General features: G+C 36.2%; 1 protein-coding gene across 1 annotated transcript in view; it reads left to right on the top strand.

The window, feature by feature from the left end:
- CRIM1 (cysteine rich transmembrane BMP regulator 1) overlaps positions 1-20,278 on the top strand; it is a gene marked incomplete in the record, with an annotated part of 392,052 nt that overhangs the window by 293,264 nt on the left and 78,510 nt on the right. The window contains 1 exon segment of the mRNA XM_072409242.1: positions 7,212-7,340. Within this exon segment, the coding sequence (XP_072265343.1) occupies positions 7,212-7,340 (129 nt within the window).

Here is a 20,278-nt window from a genome sequence, read left to right as displayed (position 1 = left end):
TCTAATCACCAACTTTCACCTGGGAGATTGCCCATTCATTGAAGTTAGTCAGCTTGCACTGTGAAATTAGGCCAATGCTCTCAACAATGCTGGAATTACTTCCACAGAAAAAAGGGAAATGGATTATGATCTATAATTGGAAGTGAAGAATTAAATCCAATTTCATTATTGAGCCAGATCTGATTAAAAGTGGGTGGCTTTTCTGTGGCTCAGAAAGAAATCCTTTGCTTCTGGTAAATTAGTGAACTACAGCAATTGATTTGAAATAATTGAACTCGCCAGTATATTCAGCTCATCACTACACGCCATGTAGTCTTTCTATAGTAGTGGACCATTGCTGCTCTTTGCCAAAAATCTGTATCTTTTTTTTTGCAAAAATAAACTTATTGTACTACTTTGACCTGTTGACTATTGTAATAGTCTTGTTTAGATATTTTTAGATTAGTGATTTCCCATGTAATAGCTAGTGTGAGCATTTTACATACCTCTATCTCACTATTTAGACAGAATTCACACGGACTTGTTATGATTTTATACAGTGGCATTACTAAAGGTTACTGTAGAAATTGAGGGCAAAAGACAAATCATTTCTTTGCATAGTGGGAAGAATTTACAAACACCGGGCTATATGAAGCAAGTGTAAATTCAATGAAACAATGCAATGCATTTTTTCAATAGATGTCTATTTTTCCCGTTTATTAGCACTACTTGTTTGTCTTGTGTTATATATAGTCACTATATAGATAGATTAAAGATATGTTAAAAGGACGCCGTATAGCTTGTGGCTGTAGTGGTAGATTGGCACAGGAAATTCTTTGAACAGGGAATGCATTTTCTTCAGCTTGTTGTACTCTTCATTAACACCTCAAGAGCTCAAGCTGCATTGAGAACAGTGATATTTGTCAGAAGCAATAATGTCCCACTTATGTGTATTCAGATATTTGCATTGTCCTTTTAAGGGTAATATTGTTGTGAGTGCTAATCCATGTTACTCATAGACATGAGATTAGAAGTAGTGCTAGGAGAATTTCATCTATTGTGTGCAGAAAAGTTTACTTTTACTTTGGCTTATGCTAACCAGTTCTGGGATCATTCTCTTTACAAAGAAAATGGTAGTAAAAGGAAGTGAATTTAATAATTTTTAAGCTGGTTTCCTGATTACCACCCACTTTTTATTAAAACCCTATTTAACAAATTATTTAAAAAAAAAATAAATCTGCCTATTCCTTCATAGCCCTTAATTAATATTATTTACAGATCCTTTGCTGTCTGCTATAGACTCCATTATTTGCTTCTCTACTTTTAGTGTGACGCAAGTCATATCCACATTTTTATACCCGTGGCATGTGTAGGGCATTAGGTTAAAATGCTAAATAGAGAAATTGATCATGGAAACTCTAGTGCAATAGACCAGTTGTCCTGCGTTGACCCTGTGGCTTTTACCTTTTGCAACTTGTAAATTTGCATGTCACTCTTAACTCAGGCCTGTATGCTGTTGTGTTAACATTTGAAAACTAACACAAGCCTTTAAAGTATTTTGGAGATTGTCACATATTTTAAATGTAAAAAGTATATATATATATATATATATATATATATATATATATATATATATATATATAACTTATAATATTAATAGAATAAAACAAGGATTATTAAATTTTCATTTTCTTTTCTACTGTCTAACAGTTAATAAAAGCCAAATTTGTAAGCCTAGCATGCCTTTTGTGCAGTATTAAATGATTGTTCACACCTCTGCAGTCTTGATGTGATTTTCCTGTGTAAGTTTAAACAGGAAACTCAGGATAAAGGCGTTGACTTAATCCTGTTGAAGACAAATAGACTGTGAAATGTATTTCTAGTATAAAACAGGAAGTTGTCTGATTTTAAGACCAGTAACCTAAATTAGACATCCATCTATCAAATCCTTACTTTTAATGTTATTTTAATTCTAATTCTAAATTTAGGATAACACTAAAACTATTTACAACGGAATATTCTGAATATCAATGTCACTGAAAGAAGTAATGGACTTGGAACAATGAAGTAGGTAATCAAACAAATCTATCTAGCTACAGGTTACAGCAACATATGGATATCCTGAAAATGTTGCAAATTGATGGTGTTCATTGAGGTTGGCTGTTTCCCAGTAGTTCACATTAGACTTGACACTGGAAGAAAATGTCTGTGCTGTAATGTATGGCTTTAGGTTATTCAAGGTGTTGTCCTAAACTGGGTACAACACCTAGACTGTGGTACTTCATGTGATTATGTCACAGCTTACTTAAGGTTTTGCATTTGGTTGATAGATAAGGTGCCTGAATGAAAGTGAGTTAGTCAGTTTGGTGTTCAACTAGAGACAGAAAAGGAAAAGTTTCAAAGTTGCATTAGCCTTCAAACTCTTTCCTAATATTTCCTAAAATAGTTAGTTCTTACTATTGCCACTTACTAAGAATAAACTCAGGTAATTAACTATTATAGATACCATGTTCTACAGAACCTTAGGAACATGCATACTACATAATTTTTGTTTATAAAATCTGACACTCTTTCAATATCCACTTCTAATCAAAAATCAAAACATATCAAAATCAAAATGGACACAAACATATAAGACTGAGCATGAAGTAAAATGTAGACTGCTTAGAACTATTTTCATATTTATTTATACATATATATATATACATCTTACTAGTACCTAATGAAACAATGTGATGAAAATTGGATTGGGTGAACAGTTGCAGTGGGCAAGCATAGTTCTACAAGGCCCTTTTAGATGGACAGCTGGCTATTTATCAGCCCTGGGCAAAGCAATCTTCTAAATGATAAAAGAGCACAGAGTGTTGGACAGCTCAATAAAACAGCAAGAACATGGAAAATACATGAAAGCTAGAGGAAGCTGTCAAGTTGCTGAGAGAAAACTAGTTATCTGTCATGTGGAGATGAAAAGTTAGTTTTAGTAGCCACTCACCCGTGTCTAAGGGTGTCAGGCTAAATCAATGCTTGTATTGCCATATTGCTGATAAGTAGATTAGGTATCCAGATCAGAATTAATTTCTGATAAATGCACTTTCTTTTTTATTTTTTTATCCAATGTTTCAATTTGTTTTTAGAGTATTTGCTACTTTACAGATTGTTTCACCATTTGCATGTTTAACCTATTAATAGCATCACTTTTTTTTTACACCATTTTTTTCAGCTTGCACATGAGCTTATTTATATGACATGTTTCATTAATTTACACACTAAAGTAGAGTGATTTAGCTACATTTTGAAGTCATGAACTGAAGGTGAAGAGCCTGTGTTTGTAAAGTTTATTCCATTTTCACCAGTCTTTGACTAACCCAAACCATTTCTGTTTTCTGAAACCAGAATAGTAATTATCTGGACTGTAGTACTGATTAACTTGCTTTAGATCAATTAAAAGAGAACAGTAAAAATGATAAGTTGGGGGTCCTTGAGAAGTATGTTTCCGAAATTCTAGGGTAGGTTATTGATGACAGATATAAAATATCTTGAGTGGGTATTTTCTCCCTCACTTTTTTTTTCTTAACTACTTTTTATTGGTCTATTGGCTAATGTCACCATGTGTTTATTGGTTGCCACCCACCATAATTACTGTGACAAGTACATCTGTTTAAATAAATAATTGACATGCCTTTTAATGAATAAGTAATGTTTTGGTTGTATGGTAATATCTAATCAGATACATTTTTCTCATCAATGCACAATAATTTAAATGTCTCTTATGACAATACTCTACATAAATTAATGTTGGTCTGGAAAATAATGGCTTGAGTCTAAAAAGCCCGCAAAAATGCAAAACCTATACAGTTAGATTCACCCAGTGATCTGTATTGCATTTATTATTTATTGCTAATGAAAATATATGCAGCATGGTCTGTTTAAAACTTGCTCAGATTTCCCTCATTTCTGTCTGTGATATGTTCTATAAAGGGCAGAATGTCAAGGAGTTAAGTGGCTCTGTTAAATTAAATATTGATTCTATTAATCCATTTCAATAAAGATGGCATTTTGGAAATATATCTAAAATACCTTATTCTCACCTCAGAGTAATTTTGTAAAATGTTATGTTTGCTAAATTCTTAGCCATAAGCTTGTTAGTATATTTGCTGCTAATATAAAGTGAAAGCAGCCATATAAGGAATAGGCCATTATTCTTCTATCTTTTTTCACAGTAATTGCTTTAGTTCTAAAGCCGCATACACACTTCTAATTATAGTCGTTGGAAAGGATTGTGAAAGATCCTTTCACTATGGATCTGCAGGATGTATGAACGAGTGCTGTACATACACAGCGTTCTGCTCTATGCAGAGGGGAGGGGGAGAAGGACGGAGCAGCACCCTGCTGTGCGCTCTCCCCCTTCCCTTGCATTACGCTCATTCATCGTCCGTGGATCCGCCAAGATGGTCGTTCGGACTATGATCGATGCGCGCTGTACACACGCCAGATTCTCGTCTGATATCGTTCCTGCGCCGATTATCGGGCGAGTACCATTGGAAGTGTGTTTGATTCAGGCAGGTGGTATTGCAAAAACAGGTGCAATATCCCTTCTTCAATACCTGTTCTTACTACCTGATTGTTGCCCAGCTGTCAGATTTTGCTGAGCTACACATGTGGAATAGGTACGTTTTATGGGGTTGGATTCATTTTAAATAAACCCTGCTTGGTAGCTAATGAATAGGACCCCTTCAAGCTTGTTGGAAAACTTAATTTCTGCTTGCTTTAAACAAAGTAGGCAGAAAGAGCTTTGGTGGACCAACAGGCAAGGTTATGTTCTGTATATACCACTTTAAAAAATATATTATATTACTATCTAGACCTTATTGCACTCATTTTTTTGCTTCAGCCAAATGAAACTGTTGAATAAGTTAGCATTTGCTTTAGTGATTGCAGAACTAAAAGTGTGACATTACAGTGGTCTTGTCAAACCACTGAAGAGGGACCAGTGCTAACATACACTAGGCAAAAGTCCTTGTGTACAGCATGGTGACATGGGTATGCTTTTTTCCTCGAGCGGTTACTTGTTATGTTCTATTTGGATTTAAACAAAAGGTAAACTGGCCCTTCAGAAGTTCTACTGGATGAGCTTTCATTACTAAGAGATACATTGTTCAAGTAATAAAGTACATACAACATATGTCAGATGTATTTGCTATTAGATGCTAAATCATAAAGCCCCATTAAAGTTAGACCTAACGTTTTATTTACTTTTAGGTAGATTGTTTACCGTAGTTAGTGCTGATTGAGCAACTGAAAGATCTAATACATATAGATTTACAATCATGACTTGATTTAGGTATCTATTTTTTATTAACTAAAGGGGGATATGCTGTACTTTACGAAGAGTCTGTTCAAATTTCAGCATAATATAGAAAGCACATTCGGCTAATAGCTTTATTAAATTAAGGAAATGTTGATCTAGTACAAAATAGTTTTTTAAAGGCCTCAAACATACAGCCTAAAGCAGGATAGAACTAAAATGTAGTAATATAAATACTAAAATATAGTAATTGATAATTCATATTCGAGAAAAATGGCTCCTAGCTATTCTAATATGTCATATACTTTGACTACATACCTGAAGGTCCAGATATGTTCACATGCTTTTTATTAGCCTTTTCCTTTTCTTTTGCTGTTCCTTTTTATCTAAGTCTGAGGAAAGCAAACCCTAAAAGCAGTTTTGTACAGCACAAGAGATGCAGAGTAAAAAGATTATTTAAAACAAATACATGTGTGACTAGAATCTTAAACATTGACAAATAAAAACAATTGTATTTCTAAATTCAGGATTGAAAATTAAATTTTAAATTTACCACTTTCTACCTGTGGCTCGCCATGTTAAAAAAAGAATATTAAATCTATGTGCTTTTTTTAGATTTACCAATACTATAGGCTCTATTTAAAAAATGATTCCCGTCAGTTCGCTCTAGATTCGTTCATAATTTTTGCTAACACAGATAGATAGCCTTTTCCTTTTGTGACAGCTGTGCTTTTTGGGATTGGCCGCTAGATGGCAGAACAATATAGTCATTATTTTTATTAGGAATTTAAAGGGGATATGCCTAAAAAGATAAAACCATCTGTCAGGGATTTTCTGGGGGAATAATTTTCAAATAGAACCCTAAATAATATAAGGACCTTTTTAAACTGTCCAGATGGTTGCAAACAGGCAGATCTTTGTTTAACAAAGTTATTGGTAATGTGTGCTATGCTTTAAAGAAACTCTATTATCAAACCATTTATTTTATCCTCTTTCATTCCATAAGAGCATATGTAACTTTATTACATTTATGAGTGTTATTTCTCAGTAAAATACTTGTTTGTTTTTATTAAAGTTGGTGACAGGGTTTCTTTAGCTGTTCATGTTTTTTTTTTTTTTTCTCTATCTACCATTTGAGAATTACAAAGAAATGCTATATTTAAAGCGTACCTAAACTCAGGAATTTCACTTTACATAAAAGTGTGGACAACCCTTTTATGTAAGTTAAAAATTCTGTTTGTTTGTTTTTTAAGTGCAGTGAAGTGAATGAATGGGAACACAAACCCTTCCGGGATACCTACTTCACACATCCCAAAGGCTCTTGGGTTCTCTCAGGCATTTTCATGAGAAGAGAAAAATGTGTCCATCTCGCACATCTGCATTGAGATTGGCAAGTTTTTTTCCCCCAACCTATGCCACCCGATCTCGTGCCTGGATCGGGTGACGTAGGAGAACCAGGAAGAAGAGGCGAAGATGACGCGGGACCCGATGGAAGACACTCCAGACCGATCAACTGCGCTGCGGGATTGAAGGTAAGTCGATTTTAATTTTGTTTTAGGCATTTTTGAGTTTAGTTACTCTTTAAAGCAATATTTCTATTTAATCTTGCAGTTAAATGATTATATTATTGAAGGAAGGTTTTAAGCATTATCATGAAACAGGACGTATGAGATGAAGACATTATGTGACGTAAGGTGCGTAAGGGAAAATTTGTATTTTTGCACTTGGACATAAGGAAGAGCAAAGGGTTCTAATAAATGTGTTTCAGAAAAATAAAAATGTCTTTTTTCAGCTTAGGATTGTCAACCCAATGGGACTTTGGGTTATTTGTTAACATTCTTATTTGATTTCTGAATTTGGAAATCAATGTGCAAAATCTGAATAAAGTTTGCTTACAGAATAATTTGGTTAATTTTTTTATTCACAGAACCTACATACATCACCATGGCACCACCAACATGTGATTTGTTGACAAACTGCACACTCACCGAAAGAGACTGCACCTATGGATTTCGGTTGGACCAGAATGGATGCCGCACATGTCAGTGCAAAACAAGTAAGTTACTTCCTATAGTCTTGTTTTAGTTTTTTTCTAACACATATCTTAGTCTTGGTTAAACATAAAATAAGTATTCCATTTAAAAAAGCATTGCGTTAAACCATGTCCATATAGAACTTTGCAAAAGTATTAATCTCTGTTTTTCCTGTTTTGTCGCATTCCAACATTGAATTAAAATGTATTTTTGTTTGGGTTATATAACAAACTTACTTTAAATTAAAGTAAAATGAAATATATATATAATAATTTGAAACGTTGTGAGTTCATGAATTTCATCCCCTTTGCTTTGAAACCTCTAAAATTTAGACCAGGGTCAGGGTACAAAAAAAATAGCCAAATGAAAAAGTAATGGTAGAAAGAAAATCATACAGTTGCAAACCTGACAAATAAGGCCATCCACCAAAATTCAAAAAACCTGGCCATATTCGAAGGAAACATGGATGCCACTAATAATGAGTTCATTTTCAAGGAAAACCTGTTTCAGTCTTCCAGAGATTTAAAACTGGAATGAAAATGCATCTACTTATCAGGAACATTAAGTCTAAACATCAGCCAAAGCTACACTGGAGTGGTTTAAAAAGAAACGTTCAAATATCACAGAATGGCCTAATCAAAAGCCTGATCCTAATCCAACTAAGAACCTTTGGCATGGTTTAAAAATTACTGCAAACCAACACAACCAATTTGACCCGACGGAGTTGGAGCAGTTTTGCCTTGTGAAATGGCCAAAACTTCTCATGCCTAACCTAGATGTGCTCAGCTGGGACTAGAAACTGTAATTGCAACCAAAAATCAATTTCGCTTCCAGGTTGTAATTCAAAAATACAAGACAAACACAACAAAGGCAGAATCCTTTTATAATAGACTGTAAAGGTAGCCTTTATGTCTAATAGGTTTCTTGTCATTATTCAAATAATTCTGTAGGGTATGGAAGGGGGGGGGGGGGTAGAATTAGCATTTTGGTTTGGATCAGGGGTCGGCAAACTTTTATGGCCACTAGGCCATTTTAGGGGTGGGCGGGAGCACACTAGGCTGGACTCTGGGTCCCGCCCTATTGGCTCAGCCCACCACCAGGGAACGCCCCCTGAAGTGAAATCCCTCTTCTCCGTATGCATTGTGAAGGAGAGGGATTTCCCCTTCAGGGAGCGTTCCCTATTTAGCGCAGCGGCGGCCACAGCAAGGAGGGGCACCAGGGCTCGGGCACGCCCCTTGGCTGATCCTCCGGCAACCCGGCTCCGGATCTACGGGTGGCCAGCCGGCATTAGGCGGATCGGCCAGGGGACGTTAGGCCGGAACGAACTACCGGCTATCTTGCATAAAGGGTTTAAATGTTCCTTTTGCTCAGCCCACAGGGTTTCCTGGGGAATACCAAAAAGCTTCCAGGTTAGCTAAAACAACATTTTGTGAGCATGTTTTCGGTCTCCCCACTCTTTTGGCACCTCTGGATATTTACCCTGTCTTTGATGTTTGTTCCCAACTAAGCTGCCTATTCTCCATAAGGGGAAGTCTCATCCGGTCTCATCTTTGGAAGTGGGGATAAGCTGCTTTATAGCTGGATTTTGAATATGCCGAGTCCTACGAACAAATCGCCCAAATCGCATTTGAAATTAGTCCAGGAATGGGCCTGAACTAAACAGAAGGCTAAAGCAATGTAATTGCCCGCACTCATATTGTGCTCAAGACCTGACCACATAAACGTTAGGTTATGCTCAATAATTCTACTGCAGCTGCCCATTTCACCTGGGTATTAACCAGGGGGACTGTTTCTCCATTTTTCCTAATTTTTTTTACTATGCTATTATACCAAGTTTATCTCATTTTTTTGTATTGTTCTTTGTTTAAAAGAAATGCTTTTATTAGCAATTTAAGAAATTGCCCTTTTTGGATCAGGATGTTTATTGGCTTCCTTTTGCTTCCGGAAATTTTAGTTGAAAGGCTTTGCAACATGTTTTGCCTTATGATCGGTTGGCTCCATGATTCGTATTCTCACTTTAATTGCTAGAGAGCTCAATAACCCATTTAGGAGGACTTTATTGCAACAGGAAGCTCTCCAACCTAGAATTTAAAGTTTTTTTCTCGAAAATTCTTTACAAGTATTGATAAGAAAATGTGGGGTTATGATTGCTATTAAGGATTCTTTGCAGTTTCAATATAATATTCATATAGAAAATGATGATGGTCGTTATATCGTTCTTATATGCAAAGTAAATTCTGTCTTTTACACTTTGGTGAATGTGTATGCGCCTAATTATAATCAACATTCATATCTACGCAACTTCATGTTCATGAAAGACAATAGGATTAAACAAGGATCCCTGCTGATTGGAGGAGACTTTATTATCACACCTTCCTATTTGCTGGATACTAATTCTAAAGCTAAACACCCTACTAAAATTTTCACTGTTCTTGATCTGGTAAGTAAAGTGAAAGCGTATAGCCCTCAAGGAATTGTGGAGGCGTTTTATAATTATTACAAAAGTCTGTAAAACCTAAAAGAAGATGACAGAACCATACAACCGTCAGAATGTCAATAATGTCATTTTTTAATTCTGTATCCTTACCAAAAATCTCAGACAGCCAACTAAAATTTCTATCTGAATTTTATATATATATACGCTACCAAACCATAAATCCCTTGGTAGCGATGGCCTTCCAAATGAGTATTATAAAAAGTTTAAGCATCTGTTAGCTCCCCACCTTGTGAATCTATTTAATAAAGCAGCACTTTAAGGAGATTTCCCGAAGGAAATGCTCCAAGCGGTGATAACTACTATGCCCAAAGAAGGAAAGGACGCCACTCTTACAAGTCAATATAGACCAATATCATTATTCAATTCTTATATTAAGATTTATGCCAAAGCATTAGCGTGCAGAGTATCTAAGGTACCTCCAAAAATTACTGACCCTGATCAGGTAGGGTTTGTGATGAATAGACAAGCTCCTGATGGTACTAGAAGAGTTTTGAATATCATTAGAAATGTGGAAATACATAAAAAAAAGCCTTCTCTGTTGTTCTCTTTAGACGCAGAGAAGGCATTCAATAGAGTCTATTGGGGTTATCTATCTGCTGTTCGATAAATTTGGAATGATGGGCTGGTTGAAATCAGCAATCATGTCCCTGTATTCGGTGCCTAGTGCAAGAGTGTTTACATCAGGTGCATTCTCATCATCTTTTAACATTACAAATGGTACCCACCAGGGAAGTCCTTTATCCCCTGTTATCTTTACTATGTTATTAGAGCCTGTGCCAGAGAGAGTTCGTTCAGATCCTAAAGTGAAAGGTGTGAGTATTACGGGTAGGGAGCATAAAATAAGCTAATTTGATGACAATATTGTCTTAATACTTACAGAACCACTGACATCCCTAAAATTGGTTATGCTGATAATGTCCCAATATAGCGAAGCCTCTTACTATAAATCTAATTTGACTAAATCACATATATTACCTCTACAATTGTCAAACGTTCTTTTACGTAAATTGAAAACTCAGTTTAGTTTTACGTGGGAATCCAAAGCTTTAACTTTTCTGGGTATATTCTTAACGGCAAAATTTATTAATATGGATGACTACTATAAAAGGTTTCTTTTGAACCTACCCACTGCACTAGCTGGTCTTAGGAAACAGGAGCTTTCCATAGCATTTCAAATGTTTTTGCTTCCCAAGTTTCTATATTTATTTAGAACTGTTGTGATTCCGGTACCTAAATATTTCTTCACTCAATCACAGAAACTGTTGTCTGCTGTTGTGTGGAATGGAAAAAAACCACGTTGTAGCCAAATAATTTTGACAAAATATAGAAGACTGGGAGGCATGGGACTTTCCAATATCTCAGACTATTTTGCAGCTGCTGTTTTAGCACAAGAAGTGTTTTGGTGGAAATGATTCTGTACATAAGATATGAGTTGCTATAGGATCCTCATTTTTTAAATGCTTGGATTTCCCTAAGCTTCTAAAATGGGACTACCAGTACCAAACAGTGAATATCTAATTATACATGTCACATTACATATGTGGAAAAAGTATCTGATTCACACGCCTGAATCCCACTCATGTATCTTACGCCTGATAAAAAAATATTGGAATTATTTGTGCCTCATCCAACCTTTCTACTTGGTATCAGTTGGGACTTACTAAAATGAAAGACTTTTATTTTTTTTTCACAAACTAAAATCTTTACAATCTTTACAGAAGATTTATGATATTCCATCCAGGGACTTTTATACATATTTAGAGATACTACTCTGTCTACAAAAAATAGATATGTATGCTAGATTGCCCCATGAAAGTTCAGTATATATGTACTTTAATAATTCTGTGATGGACACAGGAGGGATCACCAAGTTTTACATGTTAATTAACTCTAACCTACATTTTAAGAAATCTTTGCCAATGTTTAAATGGGAACAAGAACTACAAATGCACAGTGCAGTGATAAGGTATTGTGGTTAGAAGAATTACAGATAACCTACAGTAGCACAAAATGCGCTGACCACTGGGATTTATACAAGAGAATATTAATTTGTTGGTATAAGACACCGATTAGATTGGCACATTTTTCAGATTCTGATTCTAAAAATTGCTGGATAGATTGTGGCGATTTGGGTACTTTGTTTCACATCTTGTGGCAGTATAAATCTGTACGTTCCTTTTGGAACCAACTTTCTGGGATTAGTGCCACTTGTGTACGTCCTAATCCAGAAATGGCTGTACTTCACCTCAATATGGATAATATTCCCATGAAAGCTAGAACGGTGGCTGTAAACATCTTTCTCAGTGCAAAAATAACAATTGTAAGAAAGTGGAGAACCTTTGAGGTACCTAATATATCAGAAGTGACACAATATTTCAATGTACAATGTTCCTTGAAATAGACATTCGCGTTAGCTCATGCTAAGTATAGGAATTTTCAGGTGGAGTGGGCAAGTTGGCTGAGCCATGTTAAATTTGTTATCTGTAAATGATACTCCAAAATGAGGCACTTTGTTTTACCCATTAGGTTAACTTCTTTTGTTGGTAACCTGATGCATTTCTGTTTATTTGGATCCATAGAAATATTTTTGACTTTTATCAGACTGGTATACTGTGTTACTGTTCATTGTTCTTTTTTGTTTATATCTTAAAATTTGTCCTTAGTTTTCTTCTCTTCTTTTTTCTTCTTTTCCTTTCCCCAATTTTCTGTCTTACCATTTCCTCTCTGATAGTTCTGTCCCTTTTTTTTTCTCTACAGTATATATGGATATGATATGTAAATATTTGTATGTACAACTTGTTTAAATACCCTTATTAAAGAAATATTGAAACTAAAAAAGAATTTGCAAATACTACATTTGCACTGATGTTGGTAATAAAGTCCAATTAAAGAATCAGTACCCCATCTCATCAGGTGTTAGAATATTTGTCAGCTTTAATGGTAGCCAGAGGGGGAACACTGACGGCACACTTAGGCTGATATATGAATACCCCACAAAAGTATTTGTTGACTTATTACTGATTAATAAAACCTTAGTAAACCAAATCTAATAATCCGAAAGAACCAATTACTATCAGTGTGCTGTGCTGTTTTACAAAAATGTCAACATATAGCATTTTTGGTGCATTAACCTAGATTATTTTTCTGAAAAATCCATTGAATTGGTTCCTTTTTAAAACCAGTTCTGTTAATTTAGGTTGAGTGTTTATTAGGTCAGAAAGGGTTTAGCTGGACTTGAGCCTTGCCCATTTAGTGTAACACTATGGAATCTTAGTGTTACTGATATCATAGCGCACATCACAAAATTTAAAACAGAAAATGGTGCCCGACAAGGGCTTTCTGCTGTGCTGTATTTTAGAATGTAGGAAACCTAATGCTTAGGGAACTACATGTTTCAAAAATAAAACTTACCAAAACATATTTTTTTACTGGGAATACTACTTTTAAAATAAAATGAAATTCTGTATGGCCTTATGATTTGTACTGCATAAGTAAAATCGTTTTAGTTTACAGTTATTTTTTAGAACCAGAAAACATGTATTGCCAATATCTGTTCCTTGTATTTTGCGGTTTGTTTTGAATCTGGATGTTTTATGCAGGGTAGCTTCTGGCAGAAATGTGCTTTGCTCCCTTTGAAGCCATTTATAAAAGGACTTTGTTTGCTCACTGAGAAAGAGCCACTTTGTGTTATCTGTGAAATATCAAGGATTAAAACAAAATTTGTATAAAGAATAGTTAAGAAACTAAGAAATGTGTCAGACACAGCTTGAGTAAAAGTACATCGAAGCCTTACTATGTATGAATCCTAGGCATCTCATTCCATGTCAGTACTGACTGGTACCTGCATCATTATCAATGATCTTTATCTCAAATTTAAAGTAAACTGTTTACAAAAGCAAGGACTAACAGGTACAAATCTATTTGCTTATCTATTTGTTAATTGTTTCAAACTTTCTTGATGATGTTCAGTAACTTGCTTGCCACCAATACATTTGGTAACAAGATGACTTCCTGTAACTGGAAACTTGGAAAAACACCTGCAGTTGGGAAAATATTTGAGGGTGGGCAGTAGTATATGATAGAAAACAATTTGTGTGGATGTAGTACACATATACTTTACTGAAGAATTTGATGCAGTAAAGCATTTAAAATAGAAGAATGGCATTGTCAGAAGTAAGCATGGTTACATTAGTAATTAATGATCCATATTTTGGTCTAATGCTGTTAAGGGTGTATTTCAAGTTTCATTTTAAACCTAGTTTAGACATATAGAGTTATGGTTAAAGTGGAACTATAGTTTCACAAAAAACAATTGCAGTCAAGCAGGTTCATTATTGTACAATGGACCGGCAATCAAACACACCTACCTTCCTGATTGCTATCTGCTGAACTGCCAGGACTAAACTCCAATCATTGCATCTTCCAGGCCCAGTCAATCAGGATACCTCAAGATGGGAACCCAAAAAAAAGAATAAGACTGATAGTGCCTGCAGGAGTGTAAAATAAACATTTGTGATCACAGATAAGGCTCTTTTATTGCAGAAAGAATGTTTTTTTGCAATAAAGGACCCCCCCCAGTCACAATTTATTAAAAATAGGGTTCAGTTTTTTAGGGTAGGCACTATTTTAACGTGTTATATGTTGGCAGATGCCATAAACCATTTATAGTGGAATTAAGCTTATAAAAGATGACTCCACAAAACTTATTTTGGTACACTGTTTGATTGGGCATCTATATGGCAAAAAAGGTTTAAATTTCATAAATAAAAAAGTACACATAATACAACCTAGAGAGAGTAAGCTACGTGAATTTTTTATAAAGTCTCAAGATCATAGACCTAATACAGCAGGCAATGCCAATCTGTTGCCTTTAGAGCAAGAAATATACTCTAGAAGAAAAACTACTCTAGATACTTGCTCTATAGAGGCAAAGATCTGAGAAAGGCATGATCTTGCTTCTATTTTGAATAACAATCTATATTTAGAAACACTTTATCTTGAACATGTAGTTTTTGCTTTGCAGACAACCCGCTTCTGTATATCAACTCTCCCCACACTCCCATCCCATCCATCTTGAAATCCTTTGAAACTCTCGGTCAGTTCAGAAAATTTGAGTCTTCTTAAATAAGAACTGTAATGTCAGTAACGTCACTTTTAGAGTAAGATTTAGAAAACTCCCTATGCTCCATTGTCACGCATTCTCTACCTTGAATTGCCCGATATCGGTTTCCTAGGTGTCACAAAACCTGTTGGTTCCCACTGTGCACCCCTGGGCTCCCCATGAGCTCTCCTGTGGTTTTCCACGACTGTCTGTCTCATCAAGCTGCCAAGGGCAGTTCTTGCTCTCTGTCTCTGCCTGAGTCAGCATCCAGCACTTCCTGGTCTTGCATGTTAGTGGGCAGTCTTGCTTACACTGACACAGCCCAGGGAGGAGGAACTCCTTAAAGGGACACAGGCTATTTAACCTCAGATGTAATGGTGGCTTTTGCTGTGACTTTGTACAGCTACCTGTGCTTATTTCTATTGCTATTTCTGATTTGACCTATGCCTGCCCTTACCTGTGCCTGGAGCCTGACTTCATTTGTCTCCTGCCTGCCCTGATCTATGCCCAGATCCTGACTACACCTGTCTGGCGCCTGCTCTAACCCTTACTAGGACCCAGGTTACATTTGCCTGCCACCTGTCTCCACATCAAGGCTGCTCCAGCTTTCCTACTAAAGTAGAGTTGCCCCGACCTTGTGACACCCAGCAGGGCACCACTTGTGGGCTACCCTGGTAAAGATCACGTGTCACCTGGACTCCATGTCTCAGGTGATCGCGTGCTACCTGCCTGTGGAAACCCCCACACCAAAACACAACTCTTTCGGGTAGGGGATCGATATGTTGTTGGGTCTTGGGATAAGTACCCTCCCAGGGTAACCCTGGCCTCTGGACCATTGAAAATGCTAGGTAATATTTGCCCAAATACCTTACCTTATCTTATTTGTTTAATGACATAGCCTTACCTGGGACTATTGGTAATATTGAATGCCTTTTGGAGGTCTTTGGATAACGTCATGGCTGATCTATCCAGGACCTGTTCTGATTTTGTAGTGACAGCTGATTCAATGAAAATCGATTCAATTGATCTCCTTGTCTGATCTGGGGCCTGTCTATGTGCTACAAAACGAACTTGATCTGGGTGAAAGTAAGCACCCAAAAAGGAGTTAGGGGGCATTAAATGGATTTTAGTGATTATTTTAGATCACAGTTAATAGGGGAAATAGGGAGGTAGTTGGTTACCAAGGAGTGGTCTTTTCCCAGTTTGAGCAAAACAATGTGTGTCATCTTATAATCCTGCTGTATACCCTCCCCTTCTCTGAGGAAATAAAGTAATGGGTTAGCTGAGGGTCCAGCATCAGTTAGTAAACCCATCTGAGCCAGGGGCACTATTGTTTTTAATAGTTTAATAATCGCCTGAGTTTCTTCCACTGAGAAAGGTGTATTAAGTAATTGTCTGTGAGCCGCCTTTAGCCAAAGGAGCTGCAAGGAGTAAAAATAAATCCTCCACTTCTTGTTGTGAGACTGCAAAGTAGAAGTGGATATGTTTATGTAAAATGTCTTGAATTGAGCTGGATTCGTTCTGGAATCTTTGTATAGTCTATGTAAGTCCAGCTGGGGTTTCTTTTATGCTGTGACAGGTGATCTCTAAAATCTTGATTTTGGAGTTTTATAAACTCACCCTGAACTGTAGCTTTATGGGCTTCCCAACAGTAGAGGGGGAGGTACTTCCTGGGTTGTTACGAAGGCAGAAGTCACCCAAAAGAGACTCAGCCTACTAAATGATAAGGTTTATATAAAGTTTATCTTTCAAATGCCAGCGGTAGCCAGGATAGGGCAACCAGGATAGAGTCATGATCCAACCACGATTTTTCCACGTAGGAGTCATGTTCTGGAGACCTGGGACACCAAATGAGAAGGTAAGAAGACAAGTTTGATTCAGGAGTATTGCTGGTTACCTGCAGAAATCACTGTGTAATCCTTAGATGAGGGATTCATTTTCTTCCAGATAAAGACCAAAATCTCCCAAATTGGAGATATCAGTTGCTTGGATCGCACACAGCACCACCCACAGAATGCCAAAAGAGGACCCAAATGGCAAGGAAAAACTCCAGCATCATATAATCACCACTTCAAGAGGGGTCTACAAAAAAAGTATTGATTTGTATAGAGAAGATCTTTGTAATGGATATATATGGAACTAAGCTGAGATTTAGTTTTAGGAGAAAACATAGTAGTGGGATATATTAATAATTATAGTGTTTCCCAAACAGAGTTATCAAATAATGCTTAAAGGCTAATACATATTATATTGAAATTTAGTTCAATAATAGTTGAAAAGAGAAAATCATATTTAAACATAAAAAATATATAATTATTAATTATTATTACCAGGTTCGCTGTAGTGGAGATGAAGAGAGAGGACCAGAACCATGTGGTATAAGCATAGAGATTTTAGGCAGAAAAAGCCTGGCAAACCAAGTGTGTCCTAGCTTGCCTTTTATGTGAGTGGTTCCAGTGGTGTCTGGGGGACCCACTCATTCAGTATCCACGTGTGGGCGTGCACAGGAAATTATATTTGTTTTTTACCGATAGGGTACTTCTATCATTTCACCTTAGGGTTAAAAAAAACTATTAAAACTTTTTTATATGGCTTATAGAAAAAAATAGTCACATCTCAAAGTATAGGATGTTAATTACTCAAAGGGCTTATTGTCTCCACACATGCCTCCAGGGACTCTGGTTCATAACCCTTCTTTTTCACTAGGCTTTTTAAAGCCAGGTCATTTTGCTTTGTGGACATTCAAGGGTTTTCAATGGTTAAATACCTCACTATTATCTCTGGTGTCCATTCATTTGACTCATTCTGTTGTTCCAACCAAATCCATTTCTCATATTATTTCTCTCACTTTCAGTTGAAGCATTTTGTTCAATCAAATTTATTGACAAACCCCTCTCTACCACTCCTTTTAAGATTGTTAGTGCTAATGACTCCTTGGCTAAATATATACACTTCCCCTTACTTATTGGACCCACTGGGAGATGGATATCGGCTATTTACTAGATAAAACCCAGTGGGACCAAATTTGGGAAACTGCAGACCATGAGTCATTCAACCTGGGGCTTTTACAAAACCATTTACGTAGTACTTCTGCACTGGTACATAGTCCGCTTTCAAACGTTTTTGGATAGGGTTTTACTAACTCATCTACACTCTTCTAGAAAGGAAAATTCAGAAAAACCCCTTCTCAACCACTGAGATGCAACAAATACCAAATTAACCTATGTATTAACTAAACTAAACGGAGATATTCATCTTGGTAAAACACATATTTCCTTAATAGAGTTGGTCTGCTTGCAGTGGTCAATGGTAATACAAATATAAGGATTCCAATGTGATTAAAATTGACTTTAAAATGTGATGATGATCTTATGTGGATGAATATCTTACTTATTCTGTTACTTCAGGGCCCTGTTCTTAATTAAAATATTCACGACTACTGTATATCTATTGCAGGCATAATATTTACAGTCCTCTCTGCTTGGCCATCTAAGATGGCTAAGGACTAGGTAAAGATGGAATCACAAGTGTTGAGGTATTCCATGGCAGCTGTATTGCTAGATATGGATATTTTCAAGGTAGGCATGACATATTGTGCAACTATTCAGTGTACTTCCCTAAACATTAGGGAAAAAGCTCATGGGGGCTCCAAAAGGTGTTCCTTTTAAAGGCTGCTTAACAAATACATGTGTTTGAATTGCAGAGGCAGAATTTAATAAAAAAGAAGCGGTTGCATTTGACCTTTTTTGCCTGTAGTTCACATGCTGCTTAAGAGTACATGCTGCATCCAAAAACATGTGAGATAATAGAAAGCAGGCTAAATGCGCCCTTTGAACTTTGTACTTCTCAACTTAGGTCAGTGTAATTTTTCTTCCTTTTATGTATTTTTCAAATGCAGGAGAGTACTAGTTGAAATTAGCTCTCAAAATATATGCTGGCCTTATCATTTTATGGTAATGGAAAGCAGGTAAGGGGGGGGAACACAGCCAGCACTGCCAAAACTACCTCCACAGCAGCCCATGTAACTACTTAGAGGCCGAGGCAGGGGAGGATCTAGTCGGTACCCAGGTATCAGTGGTAGGCTGAGCCAGGGTAAGGTAGCACGTGTTAGTTTGCTCTAGTTTGTATGGGTTGTCCACTCAGCTAAAATGAGCCACAGTACTGCAGTTTACTGAGTATCATGTGTAAAAATTACAACTATTAACTCTTGGATACTATGAAATTGCAGCCAAAGATCTTCCATTGTTTTTATTGACTGCAGTCCCAAGCTGTCTGATTGCTTACACGTAGTGATTACATATTACAGTCAGTAAACTATGGTACCATGGCTGTTATTCATTAGTAATTTCTCACATCAAGTGGTGCTAATAATCTCATAAAACACAAAAGACAATTAAATCAAATCCACATTATAAATACCTTATAAGGTATAAATAATCCACATTGACTGTAAATCCAATAATCACAGTCCTTTCGATCCAAATGGTTTTGTATACTTTTTTAGCCCCAGACAATGAATATACTTTTATGTAAGAAATGAGAGGCTAAATTGTGGAACAAAAATGGATATATATGGGAGTATACTGAACACTGATATGGAAACATCAGCACCATGTAGCACAGGTCATCTTGCCGATTCCAAATCAGGGTACTCCCACTTGTTTTTCATGGAACGATTGAAATCTTTTACATTCACAGCACAAAAATAACAATCAATATGATGATTTTTGGGCTCTCGCTATACCATAGGTACACCAAATTTCAAACTTCACTTTTCCATTTTTTCCACTGACGTAGACACTCTGCACACGTTTTGCATACCATATATGGAGAGCCCAATACTTATCTTGGTCCCCAGTTTAATACCAAAATATGCAAGATATGCTTGTTTTACACATTCTGTAATGTTTCTTCTTTGCTGAGAATATTCTTCACAAATGTAGCAAAATACATTAGGGTCATTTAAACAACTTCTTCTTGAAGAACTCATATTTCTGTAAAAAAAAAAAGTAAATGTATGAATAAAAAAGCAAATGAAAGTTTCATGAAAATAATGCTACATTTAATATATAAAATGCAAAACATTGGTGTAAATAAAGATTGATAATATTATGCTGTGTTATCATTTGTTGTTGGTAAAATTTTCATATCCGATTCCTGTATCACAGGAACTAGAGCCAATTCAATGAAACTGATATCATTTCTGGATTCAGTAGACCTGAAATACACTAAATATATTACAAAAAAATCCTGGGCAAGTGAATTTTTTTTTTTTGTTGAGCTGTGTGATCTTTGGGTTGGAATAGAAATAATATTGCGCTAGTTCTTCTTCCGATAATCGGCTCAAGACCGATATCGGACGA

The sequence above is a fragment of the Pyxicephalus adspersus genome, chromosome 4 (assembly GCF_032062135.1).
Source record: "Pyxicephalus adspersus chromosome 4, UCB_Pads_2.0, whole genome shotgun sequence".
Lineage (NCBI taxonomy): Eukaryota > Metazoa > Chordata > Amphibia > Anura > Pyxicephalidae > Pyxicephalus > Pyxicephalus adspersus.
Note: the sequence above shows the minus strand (reverse complement) of the source record. Positions and strands in the feature narration are given on the sequence as shown.